The sequence below is a fragment of the Chiloscyllium plagiosum genome, unplaced genomic scaffold (assembly GCF_037043375.1).
Source record: "Chiloscyllium plagiosum isolate Xiang-an unplaced genomic scaffold, Cpla_swu_hap1 HiC_scaffold_13, whole genome shotgun sequence".
NCBI lineage: Eukaryota > Metazoa > Chordata > Chondrichthyes > Orectolobiformes > Hemiscylliidae > Chiloscyllium > Chiloscyllium plagiosum.
The window spans coordinates 36,314,134-36,332,756 of NW_028270151.1; the positions used below are offsets into that span (position 1 = coordinate 36,314,134).

General features: G+C 41.3%; 1 protein-coding gene across 3 annotated transcripts in view; it reads left to right on the forward strand.

Moving 5' to 3' along the window:
* Positions 1–1,026: 1,026 nt before the first annotated feature.
* Positions 1,027–18,623, forward strand: part of ttc14 (tetratricopeptide repeat domain 14) — a 61,690-nt gene continuing 44,093 nt past the window's right edge. Inside the window, exons 1-2 of one of the 3 annotated variants that reach the window (XM_087993527.1) lie at positions 1,027–1,343; positions 18,250–18,371. In XM_087993527.1, coding sequence (XP_087849653.1) covers positions 1,207–1,343; positions 18,250–18,371 — 259 coding nt within the window. In that variant the 5' untranslated portion in view covers positions 1,027–1,206. The remainder of the gene's footprint in view (positions 1,344–18,249; positions 18,372–18,623) is intronic. The other 2 variants (XM_043702365.2, XM_043702367.2) reach the window with 2 other exon arrangements.

Consider the following 18,623-nt stretch of genomic DNA (forward strand, 5'->3'; position numbering starts at 1 on the left):
GCCCCCCTGCACATTAACAGCACAGAGCTGGAACAAGTGGAGAGTGTCAACCACCTCAGAGTGGTCATCCACAACAAGCTTTCTTGGACTCTTCATGTGGATGCACTGGTTACAAAGGCCCAACAATGTCTCTTCTTCCTCAGGCAGCTGACACATAACGGCAAATACCCTTGCCAACTTTTATAGGTGTGCTAATGAGAGCATTCTGTCTGGATGTATCACTACTTGGTATGGCAACTATACCATTCAAGATCGGAGACGCTCAGAGAGTGGTGAACTCGGCCCAGACAATCACAAAGGCCAACCTCTCATCTATAAAATCTATCTACCAGGCCCACTGTCAAGGAAAGGCCACCAGCATTCTTAAAGATCCATCCCACCCTGGCAATGTTTTTCTGCAACCTGTACCATCGGGAAGAAGGTACAGAAGCCTGAACACACGCACCAGCCGGTTTCGAAACAGTTTCTCCCCTACTGCTTTTAGAATGGACTCACAAACTCTTAACATTCACCTGTACCTGTGTTTTTGTTTTTGCTGCTGTTTACCTATTATTTACTATCTATGCTACTTAACTATGTGATCTGCCTGTATTGCTTGCAAGACAAAGCTTTTCACTGTCCCTCGGTACACATGACAATAAGTTCAATTCAAATTCAAATTCAGTTTGTGCGTTCAAGTCCCACTTCATGACTTGAGCGTAGAAAAAAAACTAGCCTGACATCCTAGTGCAGTCCTGAGGGAGAACTGCATTGTCAGAAGTCAAGTCCTTGTGTTGGATCACACACAAATGCAAGTTTCCCTCCAAGTCACAGACTATCCTACGTAGCCATTCCTTCATTATTATCAGTTTAACATCCTGGAACCCTTCCTAACAGCAATAACTGAAACATATGGCCTGTAAATGTTTAAGAAAGCGTCTTACTCTGGAACGGACAAAAAATATACAACCGAGAATAAATGCCTGGGAGAGAAGTTCATTGTGCGCAAACTCAGAAGGAACTCGCAGCAGGGAGGAAATGCGCATGCGGCGACTGGAGGCTAATGGTGGCCATTGCGCAGGCGTGTGTTGTGCCGCTGACACTGGATGAAATGTCTGCTGGGCTTTACCTATCTGCTCAATGTGGTAACTCTCACTTCATCTCAACTAACTTCTGGAGGCAATATGCCAGTGAGTCTGGTCAGCGGGAATTGAATTGCTCCTGAATATGAACAAGGATCTCATGCGCCAGTCGGTGGGTTATCACGGGCCTGCCTTGTTATCCCTTTTGAAAAGTGAACAATACGAGAACCCAGACATCCAGAGCATTTCGACCGAGTTCCTGAAAACAGCGATTCATCACAGGTATACGGTCACGGTTTAATTAACCTTCACCATCCTCTCTCCTACTTCAGCCAGCAGTGTTGCAGGGAATCCTTTGCTGTCAATCATAACTCAGCTGCAACATAAAGTGCTAATCCTCCAAAATGAACCCCTGTAGGCCTGAGTCTGTTTATTTTGTCCCTGTTTGTTGGAAGGAGTTATTATGGTCGCGCAGCATCAATTTTACTTCGCGAACGTCTTTGCGATCGTCAATAGCAGTTCGTTTATCCCCTAGTCCTGTTGGATTAATGACATTTTAAATTTTTTTACAATATTACCTATTATAGTGAATGACAGACTACTGGAATAGGTTTCGAGTCAATACTATATCATAAACTTATGATTTGGAGATGCCGATGTTGGACTGGGGTGTACAAAGTTAAAAATCACACAACACCAGGTTATAGTCCAACAGGTTTAATGGGAAGTACACTAGCTTTCGGAGCGACGCTCCTTCATCAGGTGATTGTCACCTGATGAAGGAGCGTCGCTCCGAAAGCTGGTGTACTTCCAATTAATGTTGGACTATAACCTGGTGTTGTGTGATTTTTAACATAATTAACTTAGCTCTCGTTATTTGGCCGATGCGTTTTTGCCGTAAAGTTGGCCTGCATGAAGGAAAATTGTAGTTTTTTTTCCCTCGGGCTGAACTAATATCTAAGAAAAAAAACGCATCGTCCGGAAAGGGCTGTGTGACACACTTGGAAGGTTGACGTGTGTCAGGAAGGTATTTTCTAATCAGCGTGTTCTGGAGATGTTATGGCACACCTCTGGAACAGATAGGAATTGAACCTGGGCCTCCTGTCTCGAACGTAGGAACTTTAGCACCATGTATTCTTTGTGATTATTTGGGACCTTTTGCTTTAATCAAGTATATAAACAGACTCAGTAAACCAGAAACTGACGATAATATGTTTAGGAAGTGAAATAATGTTGATATTTGACCAGAGCTATTAATAATACATACTGATTTGCTAAGTTCAAAGTTGCCAAAGCTGTGCCAGAACATAATGCTACTCTCTCATTAGGTGGACAAATGGTGGCGATTTAACCTAAGAACCACTATGCCTCAATAGGTGGGAATTGAGAGGGATAGTACTTGAGGGTAACCTCAGATGGGGTGGGAATTGAACCTGGAGAACGCGAGGACTGCAGATTGTGGAGATCAGAGTTGAGAGTGTGGTGCTGGAAAAGCACAGCAAGTCGGGCAGCATCCGAGGAGCAGGAGAATCGATGTTTTGGCCATAAGCCCTTCATCAGGAATGGTGGGCATAAGCCCTTCATTAAGAATTCTGATGAAGGGCGTATGCCCGAAACATCAGTTCTTCTGCTTCTTGGTTACTGCCTGACCTGCTGTGCTTTTCCAGCACCACACTTGGCTGGGAATTGAACCTATGCTGTTGGCTTCATTACATTGTAAACCAGCGGTTTAGCTAAGTGGCCCCTCTGTCTTTCTTTCTCTTGCACTCAGTAGTTAATTCTATTTTATTCTTAAGATTTAAAATGGCAGAGGAACTTAGAGGTAGGGTTAATAACATGTATATGACAAAGGAGATACTTTCTCCTTTGTTTTAATCAAAACACATTGGGATGGCAGGCCAAGTGATGTGGTCACAATTGCAGCATGTGGGATCTCCTGGATACTTGTGTGATCCAGGGCACAAACAGTTATAGTTTGCAGCATGAGCGGCTTTAGCTCGGAGTTTGAGCCAAAGTGGCAAAATTACAGAGCAGTTGTTTCGGTCAAGGAAAAGAGTGTGACAATAAGTGGGGCAGATAAAGAGATCTGGTGTGTGGGAACTTCATCCTTTGCAATTATCCGACATGTTTCAGGTCCTTGGATGAGCAAAGGCTGCAGAGTGGTTGAGCTAACTGACCATGGCACTGTGCTACAATGATCAATTGAAGTGCGGGTGTAAAAAGGAATCTTCGAGGAGAAAGTGAGGACTGCAGATGCTGGAGATCAGAGCTGAAAATGTGTTGCTGGAAAAGCACAGCAGGTCAGCTGCGCTTTTCCAGCAGCACATTTTCAGTGTAAAAAGGAATGTTTGTTTGTGGCAGACAGCAATGTAAGGTGGATTGACCGCTACTGTTTTCTGCAATAAGGAGAAAAGTAGAGGATAATCATATGATTTTAATCTGTATATGGACTAGAAATATCAGCAAAAGAGTCTTGTGAGGCGTTCATAGATTTTGGGATATGTTCTGGAATCAAACAGAGCCACTATTGTTGACCAGGTATCGTACAAGATATGATTAATTAATGTTCTTGTAGTGAAGGTGCCCGAAAGCAGCAGCAATCATAACATGATTGAATTATATATTCAGTTTAAGTGAGAAGATTGGATGCAATGACTCATATTTCAACCTTAAGGGCAAACGTAGGAATATGAAAGCAGAGCTAGCTAAAGTTAACCAGCAAATTGGGTTAATGTTCAAACCAGTGCAGGAGCAGGTATTTAAGGGGCTATTTCAGAATTCACAGAACAGTTATCGTGAATGAGAAAAAATTGTAAGGGAAGGACCACCATTCTTTATTCTCGTCTCCCATTTCTGTCTGTCTCTGCACACAATCCTTAGAGCACTCATTAATCTAAGGTTGTGGATGTGAATTGGAAGAAATCTAATATTTGCTCATGCTTGGGGTAATGTTCCTTTTCTGGTCCAGATGTTTGATTTGTGTTTGCATCTAGGACAAGAAATACACAACTGTTGTCATTACAGCACGAGTTGCTTCAAGTCCTGTTTCTAACATCACACTGCACAGTCATTTTGTTAACATTGTAGTACCTAAGCATTAGTTATCAGTAGTTTGAGAGTGAAAGCTGCATCTTGTTCTGCACCCCAATATCACCGAACATTTTTTGCATCTTTACACTATTTTCATGTGTGTTGATTGGTGCATCTGCTGCAGCTCATCTTATCAGGATCTGGTTGAAGTCTTTTTACAGTCAGTATATTCAATTGCAATTTTTTTTGCCATTGAACTTCAAGTTCATGTGATGAGCTGTCCGTTTGATTCACATTAGATTCTGTTTGTGGCTTGCGATGGCTTCTTTCTCAAATTTTCAATTTGATAAATTATTAGATTATTTACAATCACTAACACTCCAGGAGGATCATTGACTATTTCATTCTGTCTGCCTAGATACTCTTGAAGCACTAGAAATACCAAATGAAATGTGCAATATTTTCCTCTAGTTATTCAGACTGGGTTTCTTGCAGTTGGAGCATCACTGCTCTCATGCTGGACATGTTTATTTTTCCTTAATTTGTAAGCCTGTACTTTAGCCTTGATTTTCCTGTTGGACCTTTTGGAAATTATTCTTGTTAGGCCTGGACTTCCTTCATCATAATGCAAAGCCTTATTCATTCTTACATTAATACAGTCTTGCTGATGCTTGACAAGCTCCTGTATGTATCATAACTTTTCTTGTGTGTTTCTCTTGTTGCAGCAGATATTCTCTTCTGGTTGGAATCCAAACTCATGACTATTATATCACTAAGATCATAGAGTCATAGAGCATGGAAACAGATCGTTTGGTCCAACCAGTCAATTGCCAGACATAATCCCAAATTCATCTAGTCCCACCTGCATGCTCCTGACCCATATTCCTCCAACTCTTTCCTATTCATGTACTTATCCAAATATCTTTTAAAAATTGTAATTGTGTCTACATCCATCACTTCCTTAGGAAGTTCACTCCACGGGCAAACCACCCTCTGCGTAAGAACAAAATTGCCCCATGTCTTTTTAAAATCTCTGTCCTCACCTTAAAAATCTTTCAATCGCCATACTTTGCAACACTTCTCTAGATGTCTGTGCAGTCAATGTTCTCCCTCTCTTCCTCAACTCTTGTGTTAAATATGAACAGTTCGTAAGTAACATGAATAGAGCATTCAAAATTGGACAAAAGAGCTCAAACTCAGTGGCACTAGGCTACGCTATTTCCAAACAAATCTTATGACACTTGATATTAAAAGGTCCATTACCTTACTGATGTTAAAGTGAAAGCATTAAAGGGAGTAAAATTTTGGTATGTAGTTCAGATGGAGAAGTATGATTGACACCTGGGGAAAAATCCTTGACTGTGTGTTCTTGCAAATTCCCTTTCCTCTTAAAAAAAAATCCTTGCACATGTTGTCTCCCAAATCTGTCACAAGCCACATCCTTTGACTTTGACTATGACGACTTAAGTGTCCTAATCTTTGACAGCGTTCGCTGACACAGTTGATCTCATGATCTTTCTGTAAAACTGTGTCTGGTCCCATTCTCATGATTACATTCATAGCCACAAAATTACCTGTAATGAGTTCTTTCTTTTGACTCCCCCAAAATCCATCTTTTACCCCCTCCTGTTTTTCATCTGTATGCTATCTATCATCCCAAGGCATGGTTTCAGTCACCAGATGAGTGCTTGCAACAGCTAGCACCTCTGTCATTCTGCTGGACATGCAGCCTTGCATGAGTTGATGCTTTCACTAATAATGCACCAGAAACAATCATAGAGCCAGAGAGTCAGAGGGATGTACAGAACGGAAACAGACCCTTCAGTCAAACTTGTCCATGCCGACCAGATATCCTAAATTAATTGAGCCCCATTTTTCAGCAATTGGCCCATATCCTTCTAAACCCTTCCTATTCATATACCCATCCAGATGCCACTTAAATGTTATAATTGTACCAACCTATGCCCTCCAGTTCTGGACTAACCCACCATGGGGAAAATACCTTGTCTAATGCCCCTCATAATTTTATAAACCTCTATAAGGTCACCCCTCAGCGTCCGACACTCCAGGGAAAATAGTCGCAGCTTATTCAGCCTTCTCACTATAGCTCAAACCTTACAACCCTGGCAACATCCTTGTAAATCTTTTCTGAACCCTTTCAAGTTTACAACATCCTTCTGATAGGAGGGAGACCAGAACTACATACAGTATTCCAAAAGTGGCCTATCCAATGTTCTGTACAGCTGCAATGTGACTTCCCAACTCCTGTACTCAATACACTGACCAATAAAGGAAAGCATAACAAATACCTTATTCACTACCCCATCTACCTGCGACTCCACTTTTAAAGAACGGTGATTCTGCACTCCAAGGTCTATTTGTTCAGCAAGACTTCCCAGGACCTTACCGTTAAGTGTATAACTCCTGCCCTGACTTGCCTTTCCAAACCACAGCACCTCACACCTATCTAAATTAAACTCCTTCTGCCGATCTTCGGTCAGGTGACCCATCTGATCAAGATCCTATTGTACTCTGAGGTAACCTTCTTCGCTGTCCATTACACCTCCAATTTTGGTGTCATCTGCAAACTTACTTAGTATACCTACTATGTTCACATCCAACTCATTGACATAAATGACGAAAAGCAGTGGACCGAACACTGATCCTTGTGGCACACCGCTGGTCAGAAGCCTCCAGTCCGAAAGGCAACCCTCCACCACCACACTCTGTCTTATACCCTCAAAGCAGTTCTATATCCAAATCATTAGCTCTCCCTGTATCTCATGTGATCTAACCTTGCTAACCAGTCTATTATGAGGAACCTTGTCGAGTTCCTGACTGAAGTCAATGTAGATCATGTTCATCCCTCTGCCTTCATCAATCCTCTTTGTTGCTTCTTCGATAAACTCAATCAAGTTAGTGAGACGTGATTTCCCAGGCACAAAGCCATATTGACTATCCGTAATCAGTCCTAGCCTTTCCAAATACATGTAAATCCTGTCCCTCAGGGTTCCCTCCAACAACCTGCCCACCATCAATGTCAAGCTCACCGGCCTGTAGTTCCTTGTGTTTTCCTTACCACCTTTCCTAAATAATGGCACCACATTAGCCAACCGCTGGTCTTCAGGCACCTCACCTGTGACTATCAGTTATACAAATATCTCGGCAAGGGGCCCAGCAATCACCTCCCTAGCTTCCCACAGAGTTCTCACATACACCTGACTAGGTCCCGAGGATTTATCCACCTTTATGCATTTTATGACATTCAGCACCACCAGCTCTGTAATATGAACATTTTTCACATCGATTTCCCCACATTCTATATCTTCCATGTCCTTCTCTACAGTAAACACTGACGCAAAATACTCATTTAGTATCCCCATCTCCTGCGGTTCCACACACAGGCTGTCTTTGAGGGGCCTTAATCTCTCCTGAGGTACCCTTTTGTCCTTAATGTATTTATAAAATCCCTTTGGATTCTCCTTTACCCTATTTGTCAAAGCTATCTCCTGTCTCCTTTTTGCCCCCCCCCCCCCGATTCCCCTCTTAAGTATCCTCCTGCTGCCTTTATACTCTTCGAAGGATTCACTCGATCTATCCTGTCTATACCAGACATATGCTTCCTTTTCTGTCTTAACCAAAACCTCAATTTCTCTAGTCATCCAGCCTTCCCTACAACTACCAGCCTTGCCTGTCACCCTAACAGAAACGTACTGTCTCTGGACTCTCGTTATCCTATTTTTGAAGGTTTTCCATTTTCCAGCTATCCCTTTACCTGTGAACATCTGCCTCCAATCAACCTTTGAAAGTTCTTGATTAATACTGTCAAAATTGGCCTTCCTCCTGTTTAGAACTTCAACTTTTAGATCTGGTCTATCCTTTTCCACCAGTATTTTAAAACTAATAGTATTATGATCACTGGCAAAGTGCTCCCCCCTTATTTCCAAAAGTAGGTCAGGTTTTGCAATTTCTGTAGTAGGTACAACCACATACTGAATCAGAAAATCTTCTTGTACATACCTAACAAATTCCTCTCCATCTAAATCCTTAACATTTTAACTTTGTTTGGAACGTTAAAATCACCTACCATAACCGCCCTACTATTTTTACAGCTAACTGAGATCTCTTTACAAACTTGTTTTTCAATCTCCCACTGACTGCTGAGGGGGTCTATAGTGAGGACAGCATGGAACAGGCTAATATGTTTGAACAGTTTGATGTTAAGAAGGAGGATATGCTGAAACGTTTGGAAAACATAAGAATAGGTAATTCCCCTGGGTAAGAGGGGATTTGCTGAAGGTTATGACAGGAAGTGAGAGAAGAGATTGCTGTGCCTTTGGTGATGATCTTTGCATCCACACTGTCCACTGGAATAGTGCCAGATGATTGGAGGGTGGCAAATGTTATTCCCTTATTCACGGAAGGGAATTGGAATAATCCTGGGAATTACAGACCTGTCAGTTTATGTCTGTGGTGGGCAAATTATTGGAGAGGATTCTGACAGACAGGATTTATGTTTACTTGGAAAACCATAGTTTGATAAGAGATAGTCAACATGGCTTTGTGAGGGGTAGGTAATGCCTCACAAGCCTTATTGAGTTCTTTGAGGATGTGACAAAACAGATTGATGTAGATAAACTTTAGTAAGGTGTTTGATAAGATTCCCCATGGTAGGTTCATTTAGAAGTAAGGAGGCATGGGAAATTTAGCTGTCTGAATATAGAATTGGCTGGCCCGTACAATACAGGGGGTGGGTAGTAGATGGAAATTCAGCCTGGAGCTTGGTGACCAGTGGTGTTCTGCAGGGATCTGTTCTTGGACCTCTGCTGTTTGTGATTTTTATAAATGACTTGGATGAGGAAGTGGAAGGGTGGGTTAGTAAGTTTGCCAATGACACAAAGGTTGGTGGAGTGGTGGATAGTGTGGAGGGCTGTTAAAGGTTGCAATGGGATGTTGACAGGATGCAGAACTGGGCAGATAAGTGGCAGATGAAGTTCAACCTGGAAAAGTGACAAGTGATTTGTTTTGGAAGGTCAAATTTGAATGCAGGGTTAAAGGCAGAATTCTTGGCAGTGTAGAAGGACAGAGGAATCTTGGGGTCTACGTCCATAGATCATTCAAAGTTGCCACCCAAGTTGTGAGGATTGTTAGGAAAGTGTATAGTGTGTTGGCTTTCATTAGCAGAAAGATTGAGTTTAAGAGCTACAAGTTTGTGCTGCAGTTCTATACTGAGCCCTGGCGAGACCACACTTGGAATAGTATGTTTGGTTCTGGTCGCTTCATTATAGGAATGATGTGGAAGCTTTAGACAGGGTGGAGAAGAGATTTACCAGGATGCTGCCTGGACTGGACGGCATGCCTTATGAAGAAAGGTTGAGGGAGCTGAGGCTTTTCTCATTGGAGCGAAGAAGGGTGAGAGGCAACTTGATAGAGGTGTACAAGATAATGAGAGTCATGATTTGGAGGTGCAGTGTTGGACTGGGGTGTACAAAGTTAAAAATCACACAGCACCAGGTTATTGTCCAACAGGTTTATTTGGAAGCACTGGCTTTCAGAGCGCTGCTCCTTTGTCAGGTGGTTGTGGAGTATAAGATCGTAGGTCACAGAACTTACAGCAAAAGTTTACAGTGTGATGTAACTGAAATTATATATTGAAAAAGACCTGGATTGTTTGTTAAGCCTCTCATCTTTTAGAATAGGCATATTTGTTTCAGTTCTTGTATGTATAGATTCCAGAACTTTCTTGAAGTTACATTCTCAAATGAACTTTAACAATAGGTGCCATGTTGGCCTAGATAATGCATGGAAGGTTTGAGGTGCCCTGTGTGAGGCTGTCTGTGCCCCAATGTTCAGACTGATTCTAATCTAAAAAAGGGATTTACAGAACTTTGCATAGATTTGTGCAGTTTTTGAGCAAAATAAAATGTAATTCTGCAAGTATAAATTCACCCCACAAACTTATGTGTGTGTGCGTGCATGTGGATGTGTGCACAACAATCAACAGACAGGACAGTTCCCTCCCAGTCGGAGAACACTTCAGTGCGGGACATTCGACCTTGGACCTTCGGATGACCATCCTCCAAGGTGGACTTTGAGATAGGCAACAACGCAAAGTGGCCGAGCAGAGGCTGATAGCCAAGTTCGGTACCCATGAGGATGGCCTCAACCGGGACCTTGGGTTCATGTCACACTACAGGTGATCCCACTGCACGACGGACGGACGGACGGACACACACACACACACACACACTGTACAGTCATTGCAGACCCTCTCTTATAGACAATCTCTCCTTTATATGCTCACACATGAACTCCCACACTCTCACATGCACCCTCACAAAGACTTATGCCCCTTTACACTCACACCCCCACACATACATATACAGACACTCTCTCACAGATACTCATACTCCCTGCGCGCACACGCACACATGGAACAGATGTTGCGTGACCTTGATAGGTATGTCCCTGTTGGGCGGGGGAGAAGTGATAAGATAAAGTATGGGAACCATGGTTTACTAAAGAAATTGTATCTCTTGTTCAGTGGAAGAGGGAGGCCTATGCGATGTTGAGACGAGATAGTTCAGATGAGGTGATGGACAGTTACAGATTAACTAGGAAGAATTTAAAGAGAGTTAAGATGAGCAAGGAGGGGTCGTGGGCAGTCTTTAGCAGGTAGAATAAAGGAGAGGCCTAAAGCTTTCTATAGATATGTGAGGAATAAAAGGATGACGAGGGAAGGAATAGGGCCAGTCAAAGACAGAAGTGGGAAGTTGTGTGTGGACCCTGTGGAGATCGGAGAATATTTCTCATCTGTTTTCACTCAGGAAAAGGAGAATATTGTAGAGAAGAAGACTGAGATACGGGCTATTAGAGTAGAAAGGATTGAGGTTAGTAAGGAGGAGGTGTTATCAATTCTAGAAGGTGTGAAAGTAGATTAGTCACCTGGGATGGATTCTGGGAAGCTGGGGAGGAGATGGCGGAGCCTTTGGCCTTGATCTTTGAGTCGTCATTGTCTACAGGGTTAGTTTTAGAGGACTGGAGGATTGGAAATGTTGTGCCCTTGTTCAAGAAGGGCAGTAGAGATGACCCAGGTGATTATAGACCAGTGAGCCTTACGTCTGTTGTAGGAAAGGTTTTGGAAAGGATTATAAGAGAGAGGATTTATAATCATCTAGCAAGCAACAATTTGATTGGAGATAGTTAACATGGTTTCGTCAAGGGAAAATCGTGTCTCACAGACCTAATCGAGTTTTTTGAGAAGGTGACTAAACATGTAGATGAGGTTAAGGCAGTTGACGTGGTGTACGTACATAGTAGGCTATGAGAGAAAGTGAGGATGCATAGGATTGAGGGTGATATGCTGTTTATCATTTTTATAAATGACTTGGACGCAGGCATAATGGATGGCTTAGTAAGTTTGCAGATGACACTGAAGTCATTGGAGTGGTTGACAGTGTGGGATAATGTTGCAGGTTGCAGGAGGACTTGGGTAAGCTGCAGAATTGGGCTGAGAGGTGGCAAATGGAATTCAATGCAGATAAATGTGAGGTGATTCACTTTGGGAAGAATAACAGGAAGGGCGAATATTGGGTCAATGGAAAGATTCTTGGTTGAGTGGATATGCAGAGGGATCTTGATGTCCATGTATGTAGATTCCTCTGGAATATTGTGTACAGTTCTGGTCACCCCATTACAGGAAGGATGTGGAAGCATTGGAAAAGGTGCAGAGGAGATTTACCAGGGTGTTGCCTGGCCTGGAAGGAAGGTCTTATGAGGAAAGGCTGAGGGACTTGGGTCTGTTCTCATTGGCGAGAAGAAGGCTAAGAGGAGATTTAATAGAGACATATAAGATGATCAGAGAATTAAATAGGGTGGACAGTGAGAGTCTTTTTCCTCGGATGATGACGTCGGCTTGTATGAGGAGGCATAGCCTGCAAATTGAGGGGTGATAGATTTAACACAGATGTCAGAGGCAGGTTCTTTACTCGGTGACGTAAGGGTGTGGAATGCCCTGCTTGCCAATGTACTTAACCCAACTACATGAGGGGCATTTAAACAGTCCTTGGAAAAGCATATAGATGGTGGGATAGCATAGGGTGATGGGCTTAGATTAGTTCACAGATTGGCGCAACATCAAGGGCCTGTTCTGCGCTGTATTGTTCCTTGTTCTGTCTGACAGGAAGAGTAAATCACTCCACTGAAGGCCATCTTTGCCCCTTAACAAACAGACTTAGAAAATAGCTTGGTCTTACTACTGTAAAAGACTGCTTCTAACTAACTGACTACCTATGTTTTATATATTTAATATTTAATCAAAAGACAGATCTTGATAAAACATATAAACAAAATAAGAACTCGCTCTACTCACTATTGCAGATTTACAGCAAGGTTACACTTAAAAACTACGCACTTAGCTTCTCCTGTGCTGTGAGCTTTGCCACACGGGTTCCTCCGAGGACAGCTGTAAATTACACTGTTTATTAATTTTTCTTAGATGCACTCCGATATCCAGATATAGTTGAACTCAAACAACAAAGGCAGTAGTTGTGCAGATTCACTGCTGGGTCGGACAGCAGTGTCAGTTTCTTTTCCTGATCATGTGGTCTCTGCCTTTGTGTCTCTCCCTCCGTTTTGATCTTTTTCCCCCCCGTTCCAAAACAATGCAACAGTTTATACTGCTCCTGGAATTTGAGGAAATCACCTCCAACACTTAAAATACCTCAAAAAAGGAGCAGCTCTTGCTGCCACAATTTTTTCTGTCCTCCATCTTGGATTACCCAGAATCCTCAAGCCATTATCTTTATTCATTTCAACAACTTTATTCCCTAGTCACCATTTAGATCTTCCTCCCCTGCTATTCTCTCAGATGAGACCAGAATGTTCAAAATGTTGGTATTCTATTTGACCCTGAGCAGAGTTTCCATTCATCCCTGTGCTTGCTTATCTATTTCACTGCTAGTTTGCCAAAAGTCTAGTCTAAAAATTCTCATCCTCGTGTTCAAGTCCCTATATTGACTTGTGCCCCTCTAACCTTATAATCGTCTTAGGCCCCTCTCTGTTCCCTAAACCATGGCATCTTGTATAGTTCCGATTTCCTTTGCTCCACTACTGGTTGCTTGCCTTTACAATCAAAGCCTTTGGCTCATGAATTCCTTCCAAAAATCAGTCTAACTCCCAGCTTTTCAAAATGCTTTTTAAAAGACTGACTGTTTTACCAAACAGTTTCCTCAAGTATTGATGTATTACATTGTACACTCGAAGCACCATAGTATACAACACCACAGGCCAAGTAGTTACGTGCTTGACAACAAGCAACACAACGGCCAATGGGCCTCCTTCCATGCTGGTGAAACTGTGAATTTAATCAAGCATCCTAATATTTCCTTGGCTTTGTATCAATTCACCACAGTAGAGGTACAATGTAAATGCAGCATCCTAATTACGAACTGCAAACTAAACCATGCTGTGGGCAATGTGATGAAAATAGTTTCCATTCCATTTTTACCTTAGCACCATGTAATGCAATTTATTATTGTGATTCTAATTTTTTTGCACAAATTGTATGCTTTTGTAAGTGCAAAAGCTGGGAACGGTTATCACAACTATGTCTACTTTTCAACTATTCCAATATATTAATTTTAATTATGTTGTCCCTCTGAGCCCAGATCCATCATTGGATGATGCTTTACTAAAGGCTGTTGGAGATTGACTTCATCAAAAGTTTACTTTCATCTATCAAAATGTGTTTGTTATAAATATTTTTAGTTTTTATTTAACATTACCAAAGTTAGTATATCATCTTTCAATTGTAGATTACACATTTTGGTGGTTAATTTGTTTTCTGTGACCCTTTTTATTCAAACTTAGACACAGATACCATCGCCACCAACTAATCAGCAGTTCTCTGACCTTGCACAAATTGACAAAGGTAAACATCAATGTATAACACCTATTTACTGTAACTGACTCCAATCCATGACAGGGGCCCAATCTAAAGTGGACACCAATCCAAAACAAGGATATGGTTAGAAGGAATAAATGAAAGATTTATCTGAGTTCTATTTTAAGGAACATTGTAAATGAGAAGAACAAATATTCGAATTTAGAAAAGGAATGTTAGTACATGAAATCTGAACAATGATTATCAGCAGAGATTTAATAGAATTTAAACTTTTGAAATATTGTGTGCAATTCTGGTCTTCCTCCTATCGGAAGGATGTTGTGAAACTTGAAAGGGTTCAGAAAAGATTTACAAGGATGTTGCTAGGGTTGGAGGATTTGAGCTATCGGGAGAGGCTGAACAGGCTGAGGCTGTTTTCCCTGGAGCATCGGAGGCTGAGGGGTGACCTTATAGAGGTTTACAAAATTATGAGGAGCATGGATAGAGTAAAGAGGCAAAGTCTTTTCCCTGGGGTCGGGGAGTGCAGAACTAGAGTGCATAAGTTTAGGGTGAGAGGGGAAAAGATATAAAAGAGACCTACGGGGCAACTTTTTCTCAGAGGGTGGTACGTGTATGGAATGAGCTGCCAGAGGATGTTTCCATGCTGTACATCTCTATGACTCTATGACTGTATAAAATCATGAGGGGCATGGATATGATAGATAGACAAAGTCTTTTCTCTGAGGTAGGGGAGCCCAGAACGAAAGGGCATAGACCTAGGGTGAGAGAGGAATGATATAAAAGGGACCTAAGGAGCAACTTTTTCATGCAGAGGATGGTGCATGTATGAAATGAGCTGCCAGAGGAAGTGGTGGAGGCTGGTACAATTGCAACATTTAAAAGGCATCAGGAAGGGTATATAAATAGGAAGGGTTTGGAGGGATTTGGACCAAGTGCTGGCAAATGGGAGTAGGTTAGGTTGGGATATCTGGTTGGCATGGACAAGTTGGATCAAAGCGTTTGTTTCCGTGCTGTACATCTCTTTTGAGGCCCTATAGACTGACTAAATCACAATTATAGGCTGTGTTTCAGAACTGGGAAACTAGGAGTCTACGTGGTGCTTTTGATCCTTAACCTTGTGAATATTTCTGCATTTTTTATGTGCATGTTATCTTTGCATACTAATGGAAGCAGATTCATTGAAAGTGCTATTTCCCTTTGAGTGGTTGCTGGTGTCAGAGGTTAGATCGGTAAGTATCAATATTTACAAGATGTTCCACAGATCACAAGATTGAACAAAATTGTAAATTAGACTTTGAAAAACAAATATCGCAGGTGCGAAAAACCTCTAATAAAAGTAAACAGTTTTGAAAGTATTCAGGTTGGACAACAGTTATGGAGAGAAAAACAGGATTAATGTTTGGATTGAATGTTTTTTTAATCTGAACTGGGAACAGTCAAAAATGTCCTAGTTTTTGAGTAAATGGTGGATGAGACAAGGTTAAAATCGACATGGCTGATCAAACACAAAGGGAGTTGAAAGCAATAACAATCTGCAGGTTGAGAGAAATCTTGGAGAAAAGAAAAGTAGACCTTCAAAATAGGCATGTGAATTAGATGCTATTCGAAAAGGACGTGTTGGAAATCATTGTTTAGAAAGTTCAGCTGCACTTGAAAGGAAACATCTATATTTGAATAATTTAATAAATACATCAACAAACTTTACTAATGACTTGTTTGTAGCTTCATTTATGTGTGAATATAAAAGGATCAACTAAGCTAGTGCACCCTTGTAATTGTAAAACAGTTTATTTTGGCCTGATAATAAATGATATCTTCCATATTGAAATGCCTGGAGTCATAGAATTGTTCAGTGTGGAAACAAAACTCTTTGGTCCAACTCATCTATGCCAACTAGCTATCCTGAATTAATCTAGTCCCATTTTCCAGTTTTTGGTCCATATACTTCTAAACCTTCCCTATTCGTGTACCCACCCAGATGCCTTTTAAATGCTGTAATTGTACCAATCTCCACCACTTCCTCTGGCAGCTCATTTCATATACACACTATCCTCTACATGAAAAGGTTGCCCCTTAGGTTCCTTTTAACTCTTTCCTCTCACCTTAAACCTATGCCCTCTAATATGGGACTCCCCTGCCTCAAAGAAAACAACCTTGGCTATTCACCCTATCCATGACCCTCATGATTTTTTTTAAACCTTTGTAAGGTCACTCTTCAGCCTCTGATGCTCCAGGAAAATAGCCTCAGCCCATTCAGTCTTCCCTATAGCTCGAACCCTCCAATTCCAGCAACATCCTTGTCAATCTTTTCTGAACCTTTTCAAGTTTACAACATCTTTTCAATAGGAGGGAGACTAGAATTGCACACAGTATTTCAATAGTGGCATAACCAATGTCCTGAACAGCCACAACATGATTTCCCAACTCTTGTACTCAATGCACTGACTGATAAAGGCAAGCATTCTGAATGTCGCCTTCACTACCTGTCTACCTGCGATTCCATTTTCAAGGAGCTGTGAATCTGTACCCCAACTCTCTTTGGTTGGCAACACTCCCCAGGACCCCGTCACTAAATATATAAATACTGACCTGGTTTGCCTTACCAAATGTTACACCTCACATTTATCTAAATTGAACTTCATCTGCCGATCCTCAGTCCATTGGCCCATCTGATGAAAGTCCTGTTGTAGTCTGAAGTAACCTTCACTGTTGACTACACTTCTAGTTTTGGTGTCATCTGTAAACTTACTAACAACACCTTCTATGCTCACATCCAAGTTATCAATGACAAAAAGCAGTAGACCCAAGACCGACCCTTGAAGCATACCGCTGGTCACACACCTCTAGTCCGAAAAGCGATTCTCCACCATCATCCATCTTCAAGCCAATTTTTGATCGAAATGGCTACCTCCGCCGGGATTCCATGTGATCTAACCTTACTAATCACTCTACCATGCAGATTCTTGTTGAATGTCTTGCTGAAGTACACGTAGAGGACCATCACTGTGCCTTCATCAATCATCTAGTCAGTTCTTCAACAAAAACCCAAGTTAGTGAGACACTATTTCCCATGCACAAAGCCACATTGACTATCCCTAATCAGTACTTGCCTTTCTAAGTAAGTCCTGTCCCTCAGAATCCCTTCTGAAAACTTACCTATCACTGATGACAAGCTCATCAGTCTATCGTGCCTTGGCTTTCCTTTACTACCTTTCATAAATATTAGGCAACCTCCAGTCTTCTAGCACCTCACCTGTGGCTATGGATGATATAAATATTTGAGCAAAGGACCTGCAATCAATTCCCTCGCTTCCCACATAGTTCTGGATACACCTGATCAGGTCTGGCGGATTTATCTACTTTTGTCTTTTAAGACCTCCTCCACCACTTCTCTTTAATCTGGACAGTTTTCAAGATACTACTGTTTATTTTTCCAAATTCCCTAGCCTCCATATCCTTCTCCACAGAAAAATACTAATGCGAAATATTCCTTTACTATCTCACCCATCTCCTGCAGTTCCACCATTAAATGGCTGTGTTGATCTTTAAGGTGCCCTATCCTTTATCTAGTTACTCTTTTGTTCATCATGTATCTGTAGAATCTCTCTGGATTCTCCTTAACCTTATTTACCAAAGCTATCTCACGTCTCCTTTTGCCCTGTTGATTTCCTTTTTGAGTATATACCTACTGCCCTTCCTCCTCTTCAGGATTTATACCTGACGTGCATCCTTCTTTTTCCTTGATCAGAACCTCAATTTCTCTAATCGTACAGCATTCCCTACACCTTCCAGCCTTGCCCTTCCCCCTAACAGGAACATACTGTCTTTGGACTCTTATTATCTCATTTTTAAAGGCCTCCCGCTTTCCACACGGCCCATTACCTCCAAACAGCCCCTCCAAATCAACCTTTGAAAGTTCTTGCCCAATACTGTCAAAAATTGGCCTTGCAACAATTTAGAACTTTAACTTTTAGATTAGATCTATCCTTTTTATAACTATTTTAAAAATAATCGAATTATGATCACATGCTGAAGTATTATTTAATGCAGTTTAAGGATACATGTGGAATTGTTTTTATATTTTGTATTATTGTGCTCCGGTTACTTTTTCAAATGAAATTGTTGATCTCAATCAGTTTGAATTTTATGGTACACCAATTATAAATCTTTTAGAAGCAGTACATTATGGATAATTGGACCACATCTCAATATTGAGAATAATTGTTTTTAATGTCCTGTACTATTTTTTTGCAGAAAGGATAGAAGAATTGATAACATTGCTATACAGCAATTTGTTGCAAGAAAAGCAGACCTTCTCTTTGCCCCATCATGGAAGTCAGTGGCCAGAACTGATTTGAATGATGAAGACACTGAAGGTGGTGATCATGTAGCAAGTACATGATGTTGTCTAGAGCAGTGTCCTTTTTCATATTTCTTGAATTTTTCTTAAAGTTTAAACATTTGGAATATTTCTTCCAATTTTGTATAAGAAATGCATACCAATTAGATTAATATCTTAATTACTATTCTTTTCCACTTAAATTTTCTGAAGGATTGTTATTCTTTGTTCTTTCTTTAGCTCTCCTCCTTCCAGGTTCTACAAGTCGTTTTATTTGAAGAAAGTTATA